Genomic DNA, 21,104 nt, shown 5'->3' on the forward strand with positions numbered 1-21,104 from the left:
TATGTGTCAATTCTACAATTATTATGACAATGTGAATTGAACAAGATCTACATATAATTTATGTGCATTACATATAATTTATGTGCATTTGTACCATTATAATAGGCTCTTTTCTGCTTATTGTTTAAAATGCCAGGGCAATCTAGCGCATTTTATCATTAAGTAACTATTGCGTCTTCACAAAACCCACCAGCACTATACGGCGATCTATTGATACTTAAGACGTCTGCTTGCATAAATTATTTTCACTTTTTATCAAATCTTACATTTTCATGAAACAGATCTACGCAGATACACGAAGCCTTGTTTTTCGTATCAGGCCAAAGCAATGCCATCTCTTTACTATGATCTAAAGATTGTGCTATTAAATGTAAACTTGTTAAGATGGTTGTTTTTCTAATTAGATCTCCGGATAAAGAAAACTGGATGCTAACATACTGACAAACATGTAAGAATTAAGAATACACAGAAAATGCAACAAAATGCGTGCAATTTATAACATAATCTTGTTTACAAATCGAAAGGAAATATAGTGTAAATATAAGAAATGAAACTTTTATTTCGGTATTCATGTGAAATAAACGACAGAACAGGATCGGCAAATTAAACATGAATCGCTAGCTATATCGAGTACAATGAACTGCAAAATCAACTGTTTCATGATATCTACTCTGCAGACAATGTTTATCATATGTAAAATCCACTCCTTTCCTGCGAACAATTATATTATCTTTTAAATGTGTGATTTTCTTCTGTGACGCAAGGAATATCTTGAATGTGTGAAATCAACATTTTTTTATTCTCTGCTCCTTTTGAAATGAAAGTTTAGTTAAAGTTAAACGGTTTAGAACAAGATCATTTAGTTGACAAATGATTTTATCAAGCACTGAAATCAACAAGGAAACGAAATTAAATTTTTCATAAAAGCTATTTCTGAACGCATGAGGAAGTTCCGGAAGCAAATTCCATATTCCAAGGACGCACTCGATGTTCTTTTTAGTCCTTGTGGTGGTATTGTATTGTGGTCGTTTTACAAAAGCACACATCAATGGACTTAAAATAGCACTTTTAATTGAGCGAAAGACATTTGCTTTAACTTTGCAAGTGAAAAAAGTAAAAATGTTTATGATGATGTTTACAGTTACAATTTAACACCCGTCTTTTAAATATTATCAAGTATCTGTTTTCATGACAAACAGTTAAAAATGGGTTTTGTGACGTCTTTAACATTAAATTCCGTTCCCATGTCGATCTCAATGTCATTCATTCAATGTGATGACGTTGTTTACTGTTTCAAAGATAATAAAAACCTGTTGATTCTTTACTCGACCTAAAGGGTATTCAGAGTTTGAAATACTAAGATTGTTTCAACAATGTTATTGCCAACCCTTGAAATAGTACTTCTGACAGATACATTCGATTTCAAATATTCACTTTTAGTATTAATGATGGATAATCTGCTTTGGTATTTGCGACCGATGTAACAGCTCTAATTCTGTAAAATTTGCTTTAATAGTTTCCCCTTGCATGATGTCCAGACATAGATACAACAGATTGCGTTCAATTCCGGCATTCTTTGATTTTAACGAAGCAATTTTCCTTGGTAGTTAATTGACACATTTAAATATTTTGACCTTTTGGGCAAGGAACAGTTCTTTGATCTTAAGCAGTATATCAGTAGAACCCTTAGGTGTACGAATGTTGAAAGGTAGCAAACGGCTAGCGCTTTAAACCGCAGTGGGGCTTTAGTTGGTCAGCAATTTAGATGCAATTTGGAATCGAAGTCAAGGTCACAGCTCTAATAATAGAAATAAATGTTTGGTTTGTAACTGTTTTGGATTTTATAGCAAATGCTTAATAACTTCATATTGAATTGAGCAAACAAATTTTATGTATGAAGTTACTATAAACGAGGACTATTTAGGTCGCTCGTTCAAATATAATGGTGGTTGTTGTTGGTAGCTAACACTAATGTAAAAAGGAGATATTGTGAAGAACCTTGGTACATCTATGTCAGTAGTATTGTCATAGTCTGCAAACGCTTTTATATGTGGAATACATCATCATTAAGGTGTTTTATGACGAAATCTGACAATAACCATGACCAGGCTTATTCATCTTCAGAGAAAGTGCCATTAGCATTAAACATAACAGAAGAAGCAATACACCACATTGCTGTTGAGCTACCTAATTTTGTATGTGAAATTTAATACAAAATTTAAGTAAACTGATACACAGACTACTGTTACAACACAAGGTTCTGTCCATTCTGTACTCTCTGTATTGCATTTTCTGAAAATTATTGAAACTTTGTTTAAGACAAGGCCATTTCCCGGAGAAGGTGTAAAAATTTATATAACTTCTTGCATACCTATCCGGGAAAGTTAAGTTTATTAAGTAATTCAGTTCAATTGACGTCATTATTAAAATTAGAATCAAGCATTTCAAGGTAAAGATTTAATGTTTTTAATGTTAAACGTCTGAACTTTAAGAAATATAACACAAACCTTAAACACTTACAAAACGTGGTCTTACAGACCCGGTACACTAGAGATGTAGTTTATAAAATTCAAAAAATTAAAAATAATAATTATTTTAATCACATATTTGTAAAATGTGTCAAACAGTTATCAAAAGACGATACGATGCGAAAATCATTAAATGCAGTGCATGTTTCGTGATTGACCCCTTTGCAGTTAATCGCTACGCTTTCCTATTTGATGGTGCGATGACAAATAAAGTGTAAGACTCATTGATGCTTTTCTCCTAAATCCTAAAAAAAACGCCAGGAGGGAGTGGAATTTTGTCTTGCAGCTTGCTTAGTCGTGCCCTTAAAAGTTAGGCTCTCAGACAAGTTGTTGAGTCCATCTACATCTACATCTACGAGGATACTCCCAACAATCAATTTCTGCTCATAACTGGGAGGTAATTGGAGTAATCATACCTTAGATTTACCCTATTTTTTATGTTTTACTTTATATGATCTGGTATTTTGTCACTAATGCTAGAGCTTTTTTCTCATCGGAGAGTGATTTTATTATACACTGTCTTGCCTTCCTTGTTGAAAATAGGATAAGTGCGAGGCTGACATGCTCTAAACGCGTTTAAACCCCCGGTTTCCCTTTTGTAGGTTACTGGCCCTTCCAAGGCGGTGCCCCTATTTTCAACTTTTTTCTGTCCGTCTCATACTTTATGTTGTGTATGTTGTCTTATTTGTTGCTAGCGTTCCTTTCCTCTTTCTCCTCACTACTCTTTTTACCCCTATCGCCCCAACACATCCCTTTCCCTTGCATTTTCACTTCCTTGCATTTGCTGTCTCATATCTCTTCATATTTGAAACGCATCTTATATATTATACAGTAGAATTATCATCATCAATGTCGTCGTAATCATCATTCATCATCATTATCATCATTACCACCGTCATTTATCATCAGCATAATTATGTTTCTTCAACATTTTAATCAGTTGCCGTATGCCCCGGGCGAACGAACGAAGTATGCACGCCTTGATTTTACTTACTTCACAACAGCGGGTGTTAAGTGATGTGTGGCGGCCGTAAAAAGTCGCCCCGACTTCATCTCAGTGTTGTTATATTTTCTGGTCCTTCGGGATCATTGATTTCAACTCATTTGGATTTGAAGATTGAATACTGCTTAAGCCGGTGCTAGGGGGCGTGGGCAGTGTTGCATTTTCCATTCCTGCTCATGAACAGACTCAATCAAACCGAGTCTGCAATTTTCACTGTTTGCATTGTTATCGGTGCTTCCGAGGGATCTACTTTCCAGATTTTATTGACAATTTTCAGAGAGTATAAAACAATTTGTATCATAGCTCAGTGTTTTTTCTTAACAAATTTGGTGCAGGCAAATCGTATATACTGAGTGCAGGGTGCGGTAACAAAAAGTGTGCAGGTATTTGATACCCGCACGCTAGTTACCGCACTGTTGGATAGGAAAGTATGCCAGCGTGTCTGAAACAGTATACCGGTACAGTGGTGTATTTTACTATTGATTTTCTGCTCTCGCATTGGTTTATTTTACCTGGGCTTTACACATTTGTAAAGCAAGGATTTTAAGTACTCACTGAACTGCTGAATATTGCAATGCGGAACGCATACTTAACTACCATAATTATATGGATGGCTATGATACATAACAGAAAGAACATCAAAACTCTCGTGTAAACGATTTATACTCGGGGCTAGGCCCCCTCGTACAAATCGTTTACCCTCGAGTTTCAATATTTAATGCTCTTTCTATTACATAATAAGCATAGCTCAAGTGCATACAGTAACGGTTATATCAAAAATAAATGTGTTCGGCCTTTTTAAAGATGGTGGCGATGGTGATGGTGGTTATGATTATGATAGATAATTCAGTCGAGCTTTGGTAACATTACAAATTGCGTTACTACCGCTTTAAAGCGTTACAATGCTTTATTAGCAGACATGTCTACATGTTGAAACTTTTTCAAAGTCTTCACAGCCGTATGTTGGTGCTCCTGTGACCAATGCATGCACTAAATGATGTTTGACGAGGCCTATTGGTCCTCTGAGATGTTGGCAAATGTTTCCATATTTTTCAGATGGAAATTACTAGTACACTGAGGACATGTTCTACAACAAGTTATACCTGTCTGTTATGTTTTATAATGTGTTGTATATGATTTAAGAAATAATTTGTAGCAAAAGAGTGTTTTAACACTATTTATGCACGATGGGAGGTTAAACGTCGGGCATAATAATTTAATAATTTCACGAGGGCGCAGCCCGAGTGAAATTATTTCTTCGACGTATTACCCCCCGAGTGTATAAATAGTGTTAAAGCACGGTTTAGCTATTAATTATTTCGATTCTAATATGCCCCTAATCTAAAATAGTAGATTGAATATAGCAGCGCTCTTTCTTTGTCGCAACAAAAACGTTGACTTCATCGCACCTTAACGTCACGTCATTCTAGTGCAAGAGTATTTTAACAGAGACAAGCATATTAGAATATGCTAGATTCTATATTATTAACAACATTTTTTAAGTGCCAATTAGAGATAATTTTTTCAAGACAGGACAAAAAATAAACAAAATGACACGCATTATGTTTACAAATTTGAGAAAGTAGTAATATTAATTGCAAAAGAAGCTATTTTGCACATGTTTCTTCGCTTTTCCCATAAGTAACAAGGAAAGTGTCCTCTAAAATACTGTCAAACCCGCAGGATGAATCTGTGTTAAAATATCCAAAACTAGAGGAAATATAATTGTAGGAAATTAGTGTAAAAAAAAATTCAATGTCGTTTGCAGCCTTTTAGCAAATCGTTTGATCATCCATCCTTTAACATAATGCAAATACTAGACGATGAAATTTAACATTATCTTAAAAGATGTAATTGCTTCATCCATCTCTGTTAACTGTTTAACGAACTGTTCCGTGCTTTTTTGATCCATTACACACGTTTAAATCACTGTGAAAAATAAGTCTCTGCAGATATTTTGAAAATGGTAATTTCTTTTTAATGTGCAATATCCATGTGTGACGCAATTCTCCTTTCATATGTTTTTGTCTATTCTTTTGGGAGATTTGAAGTAAAAACAATTCAAACCAGCAGAAACAAGATCATATAATTGCCAAATGATTCATACGGACAGAAGTCAACATAGGCACTGAAAAAAATCGTCGTAAACGCAATATTTAGCGTTTTGACAAACCGATTTCTCGATAAATGAAACAACCTATCCTATGGAATAAACGCAAATGTTGCATACATATATCTGAGCGACTACTTTCGCTTTAGGCCTATCAAATATGTATAAATACAGCTTAACGCAGGAACTATTATATTGACGTATGTTTTATACCCGGTCACAAGAACGATATATAAGAGCTCCGTACGAGAAGGTTTTCAGTTGAATTTTGGCAAACTCGTATGGCGTCCGTATGGACATCATTGACTCGTACGAGCGTCATACGGACTTTTTGAACTCGTAGAGGACTCGGGAACTCGATGAAAATGTTTCACCGAGCTCTCGAGTTCTCTACGAGCTCGTACAGATTTTCGAAATCGGGAGCAGCTCGCAAGAAACTGGAACCGCACGGGCCCCGGAAGAGCTCTATAAGGGCCACGCCAACCTAAACAAATACACACAACTATCACAGAGGACTCGCATGGTCAACGTAAGATGTACGTTTGAGTCAGTGGCGAAGTGGTTGGACTACAACGCCAGCGGTTCGGATTCGATTTCCGGTCGCGACTTATATCACGACTATAGTGTTCAGTGCTGGGTGATTTACTTAGTTGGTTTCCAACAGTATAGGCCTAGACTGGACTGCTGGGGGAGGGGTAAATATGACGCCTGTCGTGGCTCGGCTAGAAATAAGTTGTTCCATCCATTCCAGGCGAGGACTTTCGTCGACTGCCCACGTTAAACAAGAAACCGTACGATGTCCGTACGATATTATGGACACAATGCGGAGAACTAGCGATGCTCGCACAGGACCCCAAGGACGTTACGATTGCCATACGGACTCTGTACGACTTAATTGGTGATTCAAGGGAATATGTTCACGGAAATCGTACGGATATCAAACGAATGCCGTGCGAGCGCCGGACGAACGCATGAGCACCGTACGAGGTACGGCCGTGTTCCTTGTGAGCTCCGCACGACTTGTCATGTCCGTACTTTTACCTTAAGATTACATCCTCTAAAGATATCCTCTAAAGATCGTATGGGGCCTGTAGAGACCGTGAGGATTCTAAAATTGGCGGACTCGTACGATTTCTTAAAACCGTACGGACAATCGTACGTATTTGTGACCGAGGCCTAGGCTGACATGCATTAGCATTAACACTTGTATTCATAAACAACCAGTAGCTGAACAAAAATTCAAATTCAATGTTGCTTGAAAGACATATTTAACCTTTTGTTTTACCTATAATCATTCAGAACTTTTTGTTTGTTTTAGGATATGTCCGGAATTTGAGAATCGCCATTGAACAAATAATAATTAGGCATTAAACAAGGGCGTGTTACTGCCGGCATTAATAATAATAAAACGCATTGGTTTACCTCGCAAGTCGACACAATTAAAAAATGGAACAATTCGCCGTTAAATTTTACTTCTTTATTTTAAATAATTCAGTTGCTTCACCTAAAACTGAATATATTTTCCGACGCTTGCGCGGTTATCTGAACGAAAAAAGTGCCACTCAATACTTTAGGAATGGGTTAAGAAATCAATGTGATTGCGGAAGTTGTTTGCATGTTGAATTTTTACATAATTTAACTAGTATTTTTTATAAAATAGGAAAAAACACGCTTAATTTTGTTACATAAGATGTTCCAGGTGTATTGTATGCTGTATGGTTTGTGACCTCAAATCTGATTGCATGTGAATGCTATGATACAACAACGACCTGAAGGAAGAACGGTCTGTTATAAAGGAGTTAAGTTTACAAATGAATATTAAACATATCAGCCCTAGCTTTACAGTAGCAGTAATCGGATAAATAACTAATATTTCAAGAATAAAATAATGGCATAAAACAGGAGATTGAATAAAAACAGGAAATGTTGAAGACATCTAGCGTATTACATGTACGAGACTAAGTTTGTTGCTAATGCATAGTTGTTGTTGTTGTTTGTTGTTTTGTTTTTTTAATGGTCAAAGATTTAACTTAATCGATCGTAGCAATTTATGCATGTGCAATTTCATAATGAAATAAGGTAACGCATAGAAATGTTCAAACAACATCAATATTTTGTAAAATCCCTGTAACATTAAATAACAACGAATTATATTCAGCTTGTTCTATTGTAAACGTGACAAAACAGCAATAAAAAAACGAACAACACCATTCCAAAGAATTTGTCTGTCTATCCTTCTCCAATAAGCAGCAATTTACACTTTAGTGTTTCTTTATTAATTTTGTCGACTTTAAGACACAGTGACTTAATTTAAACCATATGGCGACATTTTTCAGCTTTTGCTTCTATAGGAAGTCAATGCATTGTCTCAGGCATGGACGATTAGCTGCTGGCTGTCTTACTTGCATAAAGACTTTTACAACCCAAGTGAGGTATCGATGCAGGACAAGTGATTCCAGTAATTGTATTATTCGGTATTTTATTCTATGTGAGTGTAAGATATCTCCCGTAAAATTAACATACTTTTGGGTGAGGATTTTTAATAATGATATTCTTAAATTACAAAGAAAATTGCTACACATAAGACCTCTTATCATATTTGATTATATTCAGTTTTCTTTACCAAAACCATCCATTAATAAGTTGACCAAAACAATACTGTATCTACCTGATATGCGTCCTTTTTCAGGCGCAGCATTTATCTCGCCCCCAGCACCTGCTTAAATATTTCTTCATGTAATAATTTTGAATAGACACTTAACCTATAAATATCTTGTGGAAAGTACGGCTTGTATTGTTAAAACCGTACAAACAGACAAGGAAAAATCTTATTACACATTTGGAAATTACGAATCTATATTCAGTCTTCTGACATTGATATTCATGGCCCGGTTCTACAAATACGAGTAATTCAAACAAAACTTAAAACAAAACAATTGAAAAGCGAGTGTTATAGATTCTCCATCACGATGATTCTAACGTACAGCTGCAAAAATACTGACAATGACATTCTTTAACTATTTTGTCTTTAACTCGATGAATTCGTGAATGCAAAATGATCCCATGTTATTTAAAGGCGTACAAGATGTTACGATATTTTTCTTTTGTAAGATATCTTACTATGGCATGGGGTTGTGTAATGAAATGGATATTACAACAGTGGCTTGGAAAGTTGCCGTTAGCTGGTACTTTACGAGACTGGATCACATGGATCACATCGAATAACAATCGCGCCTAATGTAATGAACGTAGCATGAAATTTAACCAGGGTAGATGTCAACGAACGGTCACATTGACAAACTTTAGCCTTATTTGACACGTAAGTGATTGCAAATGATTGTGAAAGTGGGCTGATCTCTAATGTAGGATTAAACAATGGTAACTTTAATTGTGCAACAACTGACTGATTACAATAAAAAAGATATTTGAATATATTATGATAGAGTTGTAAGCTACCAAATCAAGGGGCTGGGACAAAAGAGCTTCCGTATACGCATTTAGATCTCTTGCGCTCTAACCACTCGAAATACAAATGAGCCGAGCCATGAGAAAACCAACATAGTGCATTTGCGACCAGCATGGATCCAGATCAGCCTTCGCTAACGGTTTCTCTAATTGCAATAGGCTTTGAAAGCGAACAGCATGGATCCTGACCAGACTGCGCTGATGCGCAGGCTGGTCTGGATCCATGCTGGTCGCAAATGCACTGTGTTCGTTTTCCTCACGGCACGGCACGGCTCAAATACAGTTTTGCTTCTTTGTTAATTATAGGATGGTTTATACATGTCATGTTCTTGCACTTTCTGTTATTAAACTATTATATGTCTAATGCCTCAGCTAAGTATCACACTTTGGAACATTCTCAAACTTTAATGATCCTGGAGCTAGTTCCTAGAGCCCAACCAAGATACTAGTAAATAAAGTCTTAAAAAGGGTAACTTCATACAAATCTACTTTCATTATCATTAGTTAACTGTAGTTATATCACTACATATCTTGTAAATAGATGTGGCGTATATTTTTTAAAATGTCTTTAAATAAGCAGCAGATGCCTGACTGATAAAGACTTTATTGATACGGACAAAAAGAAACTGCGGTAGTCATAGACTTATGAATTTGACACCCTAGAAATGATAATTACACTCAGTTCCAAAAGAAAGTGTGCACTTAGTTTTCTGTTATTTTTTCTCGGTTATTTTCATGAAAACTTACAATGTTTGGTGCCAAAATTTAAATCAGTTCGTAAACAAATTGGTGTGCATTTTAGATTTTGAGTTATACCTGAGAGTTAGTGTATGAAAAAATGAAACAAAAACGTCGGGGAATTTTTTGAAATATTTAAACTTAAAAAGTGCACACTTTCTTTTGGAACTGAGTATACATGATTAAAAGGAAATATCTTTAGATTCGTGTTAATGATTTCTTACAGCCTAAATTTTCAATTTGATGGGTCTAAGAGTGATACGTACAGACAAACGAATTCTCTAAAAGTCAGTGTTGTTCTAGTGTGAAAGCATTTTCAGCATCCATTTTCTTCCTCTGCAGACCTGTTTCCGACCAAAGAAGATTTCCACTTTTACTGTGCAATATGGTTTTGCAACTAAACCGGTTTGTATGTGTGTGAAAATAGGAGGGCGAAATACTTTTATCATTTTTGTATCAGATTACGGACACATGTTACACAATGTCATGATTATATTGATAACATATGAAGCAGTTTGACAGTTTTAGGGACATTTAATTGTTGGTGCTCGACAAAGCAATATGAAAGTGTTCGTGGTGTTACTCGTGTTCGCGGCCTTTTACCAGGCCTCGGCTATGCGTATATGGAACTGGTTTTCAAGCGACGATATCGAAGACGTTATATCTCCTACGGCAGGTAATCAATTTCATGACTTTTTCTTAAAAATGATCCTCATATGTATAACTGGGAATTGTATTTGTCTTAAACCAAAAAAATACTTCTTTCAAAATCTTGCAAATTAAAATTAAAAAAAAACAACAACAAACAGTAAATTGAAATTTGTGACATCGTTTTTATTTTTGTTTGTTTTTTGTTTTAACTGCAAAAGTGAAATGGATAAAAACTACAGAAATTAAAATTATTCTGATTGTTCTTCCGTATCTGGAACACTTGTGTGGCATTTAGTCTCGCATTTTTTCATGATGTATAGACGTCGCTTTAAACCCGAAAGAGCAACGGAACAAGTGGACAAATCAACGCTTAAAATGCTATTTGAGCCGCGCCGTGAGAAAACCAACATAGTGCGTTTGCGTGCGACCAGCATGGATCATGACCAGACTGCGCATCAGGATCCATGCTGTTCGCTTTTAAAACCTATTGCAATTAGAGAAAAAGAATCCTGACCAGATGCGCAGGCTGGTCTGGATCCATACTGGTTGTAAACGCACTGTGTTGGTTTTCTCATGGTGTGGATCATTTCTGTTCACGGTCATACGTTAGATAGCTTTTAAAACAATTCAACTGCCAAATACTTGCTTCAGCACCACTGAATATGTGACTATATTTTTCAGATTACATGTAATTTGTTTTCTCCTTCTTTTGTTAAATCCCCCTGGTCTGTTCTACATCTTGGACAAAAGTCACCTGTGGTTTAGGTAAATCATCATGCCATATCATGAGCTACATTGATGACTATCTGTTATCTGATATTCAGCATTTATTTTCAGATAAATATCTGATAAACAACACCTATTCGAAAGTAGACTAATAGCGATAATTTCGCAGCATGTATTAACTTGCTGTACAATCCTAGTTATTTTACAAATAAACAACAGTTCATAGAATGTGCAGTAATATAGTATTAATAGATACGTGTTTTAATGTGTTATAAAAATACATGTTCATTTTTAAATGTTTTAAAAACAAAAATAGTCCTACAAAGGGATCTTGAAAGTAGTTTAGTACTATTTACGTCCGATATGTGGAGAGCTTTTCCCTGGATTTGGGACCCATCCCCTAAACTTTTTACTCTACATGTAGACATTTTCACCATATGTTACCATTTTGCAAACGTATGTAATAAAATACGATCTGTCTATGTACCACTGGAAGGAAAATATCAACTCGAAGTAGAAAGCTATGCCATATATTTACAAAAAAGAAAAAAGAAACACATCTCGGTTAGATGGATGAGCAACATGTCAGAAAATTAGAAACTCTGTTTATACTCAAAACATAATTTGTTGTGAAAAACTTTTAAGCTTTGTTATACTTCGATGCAAATACTTCTACTAAAACTTGTGAATATTCATTATCCATTGATACCATTACCAGCAAAGACACAACTTAAAAATGCAGTTGGGTGTAGGGATATATACACTTTGCTTAATATGAATAAGGATTATCCGACAAGTCAAACTAAATGGATGGTAGATTTTTCTTTTGAAGATGACAAATGGAAGAGTATTTATAGTAATCCTTTTAGAGTAACGAAAGATAGTAATATACAGTAGATGCAGTTTCGAATTTTACATCGTATTCTACCAGTTAATAAGTATCTAAAAACCATAAACCTTAAAAATTCAGATCGTTGTACTTTCTGTAAAACAGACATTGAAACAATAGAATTATCTTTTTTGGAGATGTAAAGAGGTTAGGAAGTTCTTTGATTTTATGTACCTCCCTTGAAAGTAAACATGTAGAAGTAATTTTTGATGAGACTAGTGTGTTATTTGGAGTTGATAATGTTCCCAAAAATATAATGATTCTTTATCTTAAGAAATTCATATTCACCTGTAAACTTTTAGACTGTAAACTGTCATTGGCTGGATATAAAAGGTTTTTACAACATCATTTTAATATACATAAAGCGATTGCAGTTAAAAATCAAACATTAGATTCTTTTGCCAATACCTGGCAAATAATACAATTTGTAATAAGCTAAGGAATCTCAGATAACTATGTATTAAAACTGAAAATTTTCAAACTGGGCTTAATTATAGAAGTTAATATATAAGTCTGAAATATGCTCTTTCTGTTAAACTAAACATTATATATAATATAGGTTCACGTGAACGAAGTTTTAAAGTTAAGTTGTCATTTGTACAGTGTCGTATTGGAATATATTCTTTGAAATATTTGTTTGTATATTGTATTAAAAGGTATTACATTATGTGAATATTTTGAACTTGGCATATTGTCAGTTCATCAAGACATAACCTTTGACAGATTTTTAACATGATGGCTTGTATATGTAATATATATGCAATATATATGTTATATGTATATGGTATGTAATATAAATGTAATATACAATGGTATGATATTATGCTGTACAAAATATTGTAAGGTATGGAGGGGGATGGTTCCCCGACCCTCACATATCAGTTTGACGGGGAGAATAAAGTTCATGTGAACCTTGAAAAAAAAACAAAAAAACACACTTAAACACTTTCATACAGAGACTCGAGATTGATTGATATCATTTCCATATGTAGATCACTATATCAAGCCGCATTAAAAAAAAGACATTATATAGATATTAGATAAATGGTGACAAAAATAAACGTTTGATCACAGACCAAATACAACTGGCTTGAAACCGTTGCAACATGTAAAACACACACAAATTTTCAAGGCCACTGCTCGAAGGTCATGTAGATATAAACCATTTATTTATCTTGTTTTTATGCATAAATAACGATAAGAATTACACATATTTATCACATGCCCTAATAAAGTAAGTTGCAAAAATTGGACTGTATCTTATTACTCATGTCAGTAACCGGACGCAATTACAGTATCCAGTAATTGGACACGTAGCGTGCTCTGCTAATAGAAAGAAGTGTGAACAATAGCCAGTTAGTGGAAGGCCGCTTGCCATGCCAATAAACGGATGCTACGTTAGATACCTATATTAGCACTCTTGTTGTACCAATAACCAAGTAAGGTCTTTTGTGTAAAAGCCTTATTACTATTTCCTATACATTTTATATAACATAACTAATTTTCACAAAGCTACCGCAGATAGCTAGTCCAATTTCTGAGTACCAGTCCTTTCCTCATTTTGAACAATTATCCTAGGACAAACCTAGGGATTGTGTATCATTTCAGACAGTTGTTTCCTGTCAAATTTATTTCGAAATCGCATCAAAATCACGCCAGTCTGACAGAGTATTACTAGGAGATTGAGTTTTTCTTCACTAAATACAACCGCCGCATCCGTATTTCCTAACAAAATGTCAAAAAGTCTATAATGAAATTTAAATAAACACTTAATGTGGAACTCTGGATCCAAAGTAACAATTAGTATTCAATGACCTGTCCGACTTAACGCCTAGACTAGAGAGCCTTTGTGCTGGTTCCTGTATGCCTTAAGGCACTTAAATAGTGTATGATAACAAAACATGAAAACAACATAACATAAAAGTTTTTTATTCATACATTATACACGTTTTTCTTTTAATTCCAAAACTGTTTACATATTTCTCTAGTTCAAGTCCTTACCCCGGCTTTGCGTACATTGGCCTGTTCCCCTAACTTTAAACATTGATTTTGTAGATAGTTTGTCTGATTCATTCGTTCTCTACCTCTGATTCTTGTGGAGTTGGCAATTCCTTACGGAAAACAGATTATATCTGGTACAGAATCCAGAGCAATGATAATGTTACTGCTTGTCGTTACATTATACATAGCTACAATGATTATACATAGCTACAAGCTTGAAAACAATATATATATAATATAATTAATATATATAATTATATATAAATGTAATTATTTGATATATATAAAATATATAATATATAACTTGATATTTCAATCTAGCCTTCTCAGGCCTACCATCCACACCATGCACATAATGTTTTTGGAACCAAATGTATAATAATGACACATTTGCAAAGACAATGCTATTTTTAAACACTCACCAATTTTTTGTTTGTTTCCGTGATAATAATTATACATCCTTTACAGAAATATAAGTTTCAACATTGTTTTCTACAGTTACAAATTGACAGTGACAAAGAGTATGTCAAGACAATGTATTTTATTTTAATTTTAACATGTCTAAACATTTTGTTGAATTTAATGTAGCAGTATGCACAATGACGTATTTACACAGTAATGTATTTACACAGTGATGTGATTTTTAAACCAAAACTTTGTTTCAGTTGGTATACTGTGTCAAGTAGCTATTTAGCTTTGTTTTTAAAACTTAACATTAAAATACACTGAAAAGATATTGGCTGAATAAAATGCTGAAAAGATCTGACAAAGTAGTGAAAACACATTAATGAGCCGTACAATGAGAAAACCAACATAGTGCTTTTGCGACCAGCATGGATCCAGACCAGCCTACGCATCCGCGCAGTCTGGTCAAGACCCATGCTGTTCGCATTCAAAGCCTATAGCAATTAGAGAAACTGTTACGAACAACATAGATCCTGACCAGACTGCGCGGATGCGCAGACTGGTCTGGATCAATGCTGGTCGTAAATGCACTATGTTGGTTTTCTCATGGTGCGGCTCATTTATTCTTGAAGTTATCAAGTTAACAATGTTCATCTGTCAACTGTTAGTGTAGTTGAATTATACCTGTGTCATCAGAATGATTTTCATAAAGTTCATGTGAAGGTTTGGCAGAAAGGAGGAAACAAGGCTGTGGTGGGTCTTTAAGCTCTTATCTTTCTGTTACAGAGGTGACAGGCGAATGCCGACGTCTGGCAGGGTGGGGTCAGTGTGCGTTCTATGACTGTTTGGAGGACAGGTTCACATGCGGAGATGATGGATATACCTTGAAAATAAGCAAACATTTCTGTTCAAAAATAGACAGGAACTTTGGGACTTTTGATGATATTGTAAGTATGTGTACTCTGACTGCTCTCTATGTTCAGCTATACAAACGTTTGATTTAATATGATACGAATGTGAACCGTGACTATTTTTTTTTGTAATACAAGGTGTTTCGTAAAGATCATAAATTGTTTTTATCTTGGCAATTTTCAGAAATTGAAGGGATCTTCATAAAGGCTGTTGTGTACTAAATATTTATTAGGCCTTTGTTTCCGGTATCCCGACCTACCCTAAATTTTTGACCCGACCGTAAATGTTTTTATGGTTTTGGAGAATATTTTTTTCAACTTTTTACCAAAAAGTTGCAAAACTGCACTTTTTATGCTTTGAACATGGTCAGTGATGTTAGAAATCAACTTACTTATGCTCTAAAGGCATAACCCCCTTAATTGTATTTATTGTTTGACACAAAAGTAATTTCAGAAAAATCTCACTTGATAAAAAAAAATCCGACCTACCTACCCAAATTGTTTTTGAGCATGTAACTGGAAATAAAGGTTTTTTAGGCCTTATAAGATAATGTGTCAGTTTAGTTGATCGATATAAACACGTTTATTTTTGATACTTCATAAAGATGAGCATGGTTATCAGTCAATAGAATGTAGATATTGAACGCAAATGCCGATTTAGTCAAATAACGTGTTTGATACCAGTTATACTAAATTAATAGCAACTCTGTATTTTTATTGAAAGATCGCTGTTTCAGGGTCAACTGTGGTTGAACAGGACCAGTATCTGTCTGCTAAGTTACATGCTACCAATCTACGAACAGGATTCAACCACTTGCTCCGCCATAAAGGACGCCGGAATAACAGCTATCCTCAACTGCAATGCAGGTTTAAATCTTCTCATTCTTTGTCCTTAAGCGGCTAGTATATAACATCAGCGACTAGAAAGCAACGTCATACCTCTGAAACTGGACCTTCACATTTATTTTGTAGACTTGTAACATCCTACCAGAAGTTCGAAATGTAACTGGCGGGAGAAACTTTTATGAAGAAATGAACCAAATTAAAAAGGCCGGGAGTACCAAATGTAACGGGCTAGTTTATTTTGAAGGGACGAACTATCATGCTCGAATCCCGGACACTAAGGGCCTTGATAAGTCTTAAGGATGTGATTTAAAGAATATCATAAAATTATATTAATTTTGCATTTATAAAGTGACAAGTAAATTCAAAATATTTTCAAAGTAGAGAATCATCTATCATTATTATGAATTTTAATTCTTTTTGTTAACTCTAGCTTTGTGGGTTTCGTTCAGATTTTCATTAATATGGACTCTTGATATGTCTTACACTACCAATATAATACCTTCAGCGCTATTAGAAGAAACCATTTTCCCTATTTTCCGAAGTTTGTTATTCAATTTCCTTCACTTCGCTCATTTTGTAACAAATTTCTTACTACTTTAAATTTCAGAAGTGGTTGATGGCACTGATTTCTGTGGTTTCGTACAAACAAACGGCGACGCCTACTCTGCACTGATGGGGCGGGACGAAATCCTACTAATGGCACAACTCGGAAATCCAAGGTAACACGTACATTAATCTCTCAGAAATCAAGAGTAAACCATACATTTATTACGGGAAAAACCAGTATAACTTCAACATTAGTCAGTCACAAATCCAGCGTACCAAGGACATTAGTCTCTCAAAAAATCCAGTGCAGCACGCACAATAGTATCTCAAAACTCTAGGGTAACACACAACGATCGTCTCTCAATAATCCACGGTAACACTCAGAAATCCAGGGTAAAGTACATTAATATCTCAAAAAAATCCACGGTAACACGAACATTAGTCTCTAAAAAAATCCACGGTAACACGAACATTAGTCTCTAAAAAAATCCACGGTAACACGAACATTAGTCTCTAAAAAAATCCAGGGTAACACGAACATTTGTCTCTCAAAAAATCCATTAGTCTCTAAAAAAATCCAGGGTAACACGAACATTTGTCTCTCAAAAAATCCAGGGTAACATGAACATTAGTCTCTCAAAAAATCCAGGGTAACACGAACATTAGTCCCTTAAAACGTCCAGGGTAACACGTCTCTAAGAAATTCAGGGTAACGCACACATTAATTACGTGGAAAACACAGTGTAACACCCACATTGATCACTCCAAAATCCTGCGTAACACGCACATTAGTCTAGTCTGTCTGTGGAGAACAATTATACGAAATGTCCTTAAGTCAAATAAAAAAATTCTGATCAACCATTTCAACTTACATGTAATTTAAATTAAACGATTTATCACCACGTTTTTAGCTGTTACGGCACTGTTAGTTGATTGTTCCCATTTATTGGTGCCATATAGGTGCATCGATACATATCAGACAGGACTTTTATTTGTGTCATTGATTGATCTCTAGTACTATAACTACACTAAACCTTGTCATTTCTTCCCGAACACTTGGGCCCAGGGGCCAATCTTTCATCCATACCGGCCAGTTGTTAGGAAATATATTTGTGCGTTTTAGTACTAACTGAGCATAGATGGACATCACAGATCATATTTTGCAACATGTTCAGCATGTTCTGACATGTATGGAATCCTGTTTCCGCCATAGACTTTTCGACTAGACAGATACGCGAAAACTTGAAATTAAGCATCTAATTTCAACTTTTTGTGCTATAAATTTACCGCGAAAAGTCGAAATCTTGAAGTTTTTGACCCGACAATTGTCGTGCAAACGTCAACTTTTCGACCTAGAATCAAGCGCGAAAAGTAGAAAATGACAAGACAGGCTCTTTATTCTCTTATTAGATATTAAAGTAATATATTTAAAAGTGCCGTTACGGAAACACTCACTGCTTGACAGCACGCTGTCACACAGAATCGAACTCAGGTCGCCGCGGCAATAAACATTGTCTTGCACACAGTTTACCTCAAACGTTTTTCAATTTTGAAAGGAAAACAATAGTAAAAACAACTTTTTCTTATGTGTTTCCATAACTTATAATCATTCACTTAGGAGAGAATTAGTAATTTTCTGATATCTAAAAAGTTTCTCTATGATCTGGATGTCAGTCATATTTTGATTATCTCATAATTATACCGTCGCTTATTAGGTTATAGAAATAAAGGTGGAAGAAACGAATAAATCTATCGTCATATAAATATAATATTGCTTTTCATGGTTTTTAATAAGAGTTAGGACACTTTAATTAAACATAAAAAAGAAAGCGTGTTTTAAACCAGCAGTATTACCAATAAATGATTATACAATGATAATGATATGATTTTATTGTATGCCTAAACTAGAACGAGTTTATGTGCTTTTATCAATTAAAAACAGAAAAAGACGAATTAGATATCGATTTTATAGGATTATTGGAGACCTTTCCATAGTGTTGGCTTTCAAACTAGGAGGATTTAGACTAATCTACTAATTTTATTAATTTTACGGCGTTAGAGTTCACTTTCTAGCGCAAATTACGGTGAGCCAGTCTAAAATGGCCCAATGCGCTTGCGCAAAAGTAAGTTTTGAAATCCTCTTAAGACGAAAATAATTGATCGTTTAAAATAAAGAAATATTATATTGTTACAAATGTTGGAAACGGTTCAGTTAATACATAGATATATATTTACTATTCTTTCTTCGCAGTATTCAAAGATATACATGTAAATTGAATCACGTTAAAATGTATTTCGTTCAGTTAAATGAATTTGTTGTTTAACTGACGGGTTCGTTTGCCCCGTTCGGAAGATCTGCCGGAATAAGAAGAGATCTTCCGAGCTTCTGTGTGTGTCAAAGATAGTAATCACGTGATAAAAACAAGGCGGCAATTCGACATATAAAGCTTACAGTGAGTAATAAACTAGAACAAATAGAATGTTTAGAATTTCTTTTTCAAATAGCACATTAACAATAAAAATCTCTGGGAAAAAAACATTTAAAAAATGAATGATATATTTTTTCACTTTCGGCAGACGTCCGTTCGATTAGGATTTTCTTCTAAGTATTTCTAAAGCTTCTTGGAAGCTATACGAACGGGGCAGTTGACAAACAAGCCTGTCAGATGAGGTTCTCGCAGAAATAGTAAGATGCTAATTTGGCAGCTTTCACCAGGGCCAAGTTCAGTGTACAATTATTGCAGTGGTAGCTTTTGAACATTTTTATATGAAATCCGGTAACTAGGAAATGCTTGGGCCTACAGTCCTCGGACTGGCGGAGGTTGATCATAACCTGAAGATGACTTACTGATTTTAAGGTCATTAGGTCATGGTTACAATGACTATGACCCCTAATAGGTCACACTGACCTGCAACAGGGAAACTGTTTTTCGTCTGTAGCACAACCTATCATTTAACCAGAGACATGTCTCTGATATAATTTTAAAAGGAGCAACACTGGACCTCTCCTAGGTTTCTTTTTTAAAAGAAGCCTACTTGTTGAAAACATGGTTTATGGGCCCCCGCTAAATTTCGGAGTTGGACGTAAATTTACGGAAGATAACGATCAAAGCTACAAGATTATCGATTTTTCAAATAAGGCTTATCTGCAGTCGCGTTTAGTACAGAAAGTTCGATATGATTTTATTGGTTCAATATTAAAAAGTAGTTACTAGTTTCTTTCTAAGACACTTTTATAACCTGTTTATTGAAGCAACAACGTACCACGTGCAATGTATTATACATGTTCATCCACTATAAATCGCATGTTAACTCTAAATTTTCATGCGGTACTGCAACACAGTTTACATAATCGTAATTTAATTCAAATTCAAATTTATTGATTACATTTTAATATGTATTAATACTTTTTCTACTTAGAAACGGTAAAAACACCCTTCATACATGCAAGCGCTCGCAAAAGAATTCTTATATAAAGGGCATTCAAAATATATAAATTTGTCCCTGGGAGAAGTAGAATTAAATTTGCCCTAAATGATCTGTAAAGGGCATCGGGAAGCTCAGTTGGCCTTTGATTTTCGCTGATAACAAATACGTTAGACTCACTGCGGGATAACGAATTTCTAAGTTAGAGCCCTGATTAATTCAAGAATATATAATATTATATAATAATTTATTTCCATGAAATATACAGAAAACTGTTGCTTGTTATATTTCAGAGTGATTGGCAGTATGGTGTCGCAGGCGGTTCACTGTGGAGTAAGCAGCATGATGGACACAGTGGCATCTCTTGGTGAATCCATCAGCAATTTGGCCGGCAGTGTTGTCAGCAACATCCGGGGATGGTTCAGTTAAAAGGAATATATTTCGTGTAATTGGACTTTGGGAAATAAGAGACTATATGAAACAAAGACTAGATAATTAAAAAAATAGTAATTAAAAGTTACGAGTAAAACACCTCTTAGTGTTGTCCGTTTAGTTTATAAAACTATATTGCTAGTAAATAACCCACTCAAAAACAAGTATGTCATTCAATCGTTACAAAAAATAAAAGGGTAGATTTCTTGGAAGCATAAAGAACCCAGACTATGTAAGATGGCAATAAAAAGGTGAGAAACTGGTTAGCAACTTAGCACCGAAAAGTTATTGCCAACAACCCTGAATTATCAAGCGAGTAAATAAAGCGACACTGTAGATATATCTGATATTCAGTCTTACAACAACAGATATCGTATAAAACGAGTGTCCTGCTAAACATTAAAAACATTCAATCTGCACCATTTTT

At 34.8% G+C, this 21,104-nt stretch overlaps 1 protein-coding gene across 1 annotated transcript; it reads left to right on the top strand.

The window, feature by feature from the left end:
• The first annotated feature begins 10,360 nt into the window (after window positions 1–10,360).
• On the top strand, window positions 10,361–20,778 carry LOC123556806 (uncharacterized). The gene is made up of 5 exons (XM_045347789.2): window positions 10,361–10,520; window positions 15,303–15,463; window positions 16,165–16,294; window positions 16,881–16,992; window positions 20,539–20,778. Exons 1-5 carry the CDS (start codon window positions 10,406–10,408, stop codon window positions 20,672–20,674), a joined length of 654 nt encoding a protein of 217 aa, XP_045203724.1. The 5' UTR covers window positions 10,361–10,405; the 3' UTR covers window positions 20,675–20,778.
• Window positions 20,779–21,104: the final 326 nt, after the last annotated feature.

Source organism: Mercenaria mercenaria, chromosome 5 (assembly GCF_021730395.1).
Source record: "Mercenaria mercenaria strain notata chromosome 5, MADL_Memer_1, whole genome shotgun sequence".
Taxonomy (NCBI): domain Eukaryota; kingdom Metazoa; phylum Mollusca; class Bivalvia; order Venerida; family Veneridae; genus Mercenaria; species Mercenaria mercenaria.

Coding starts and splice junctions, on each gene's coding strand:
- LOC123556806 (XM_045347789.2), top strand. CDS start 10,406: ATGAAAGTGTTCGTGGTGTTACTCGTGTTCGCGGCCTTTTACCAGGCC. Junction 16,295..16,880: donor TATCCTCAACTGCAATGCAG/GTTTAAATCTTC, acceptor TTTAAATTTCAG/AAGTGGTTGATGGCACTGAT. Junction 16,993..20,538: donor GCACAACTCGGAAATCCAAG/GTAACACGTACA, acceptor GTTATATTTCAG/AGTGATTGGCAGTATGGTGT.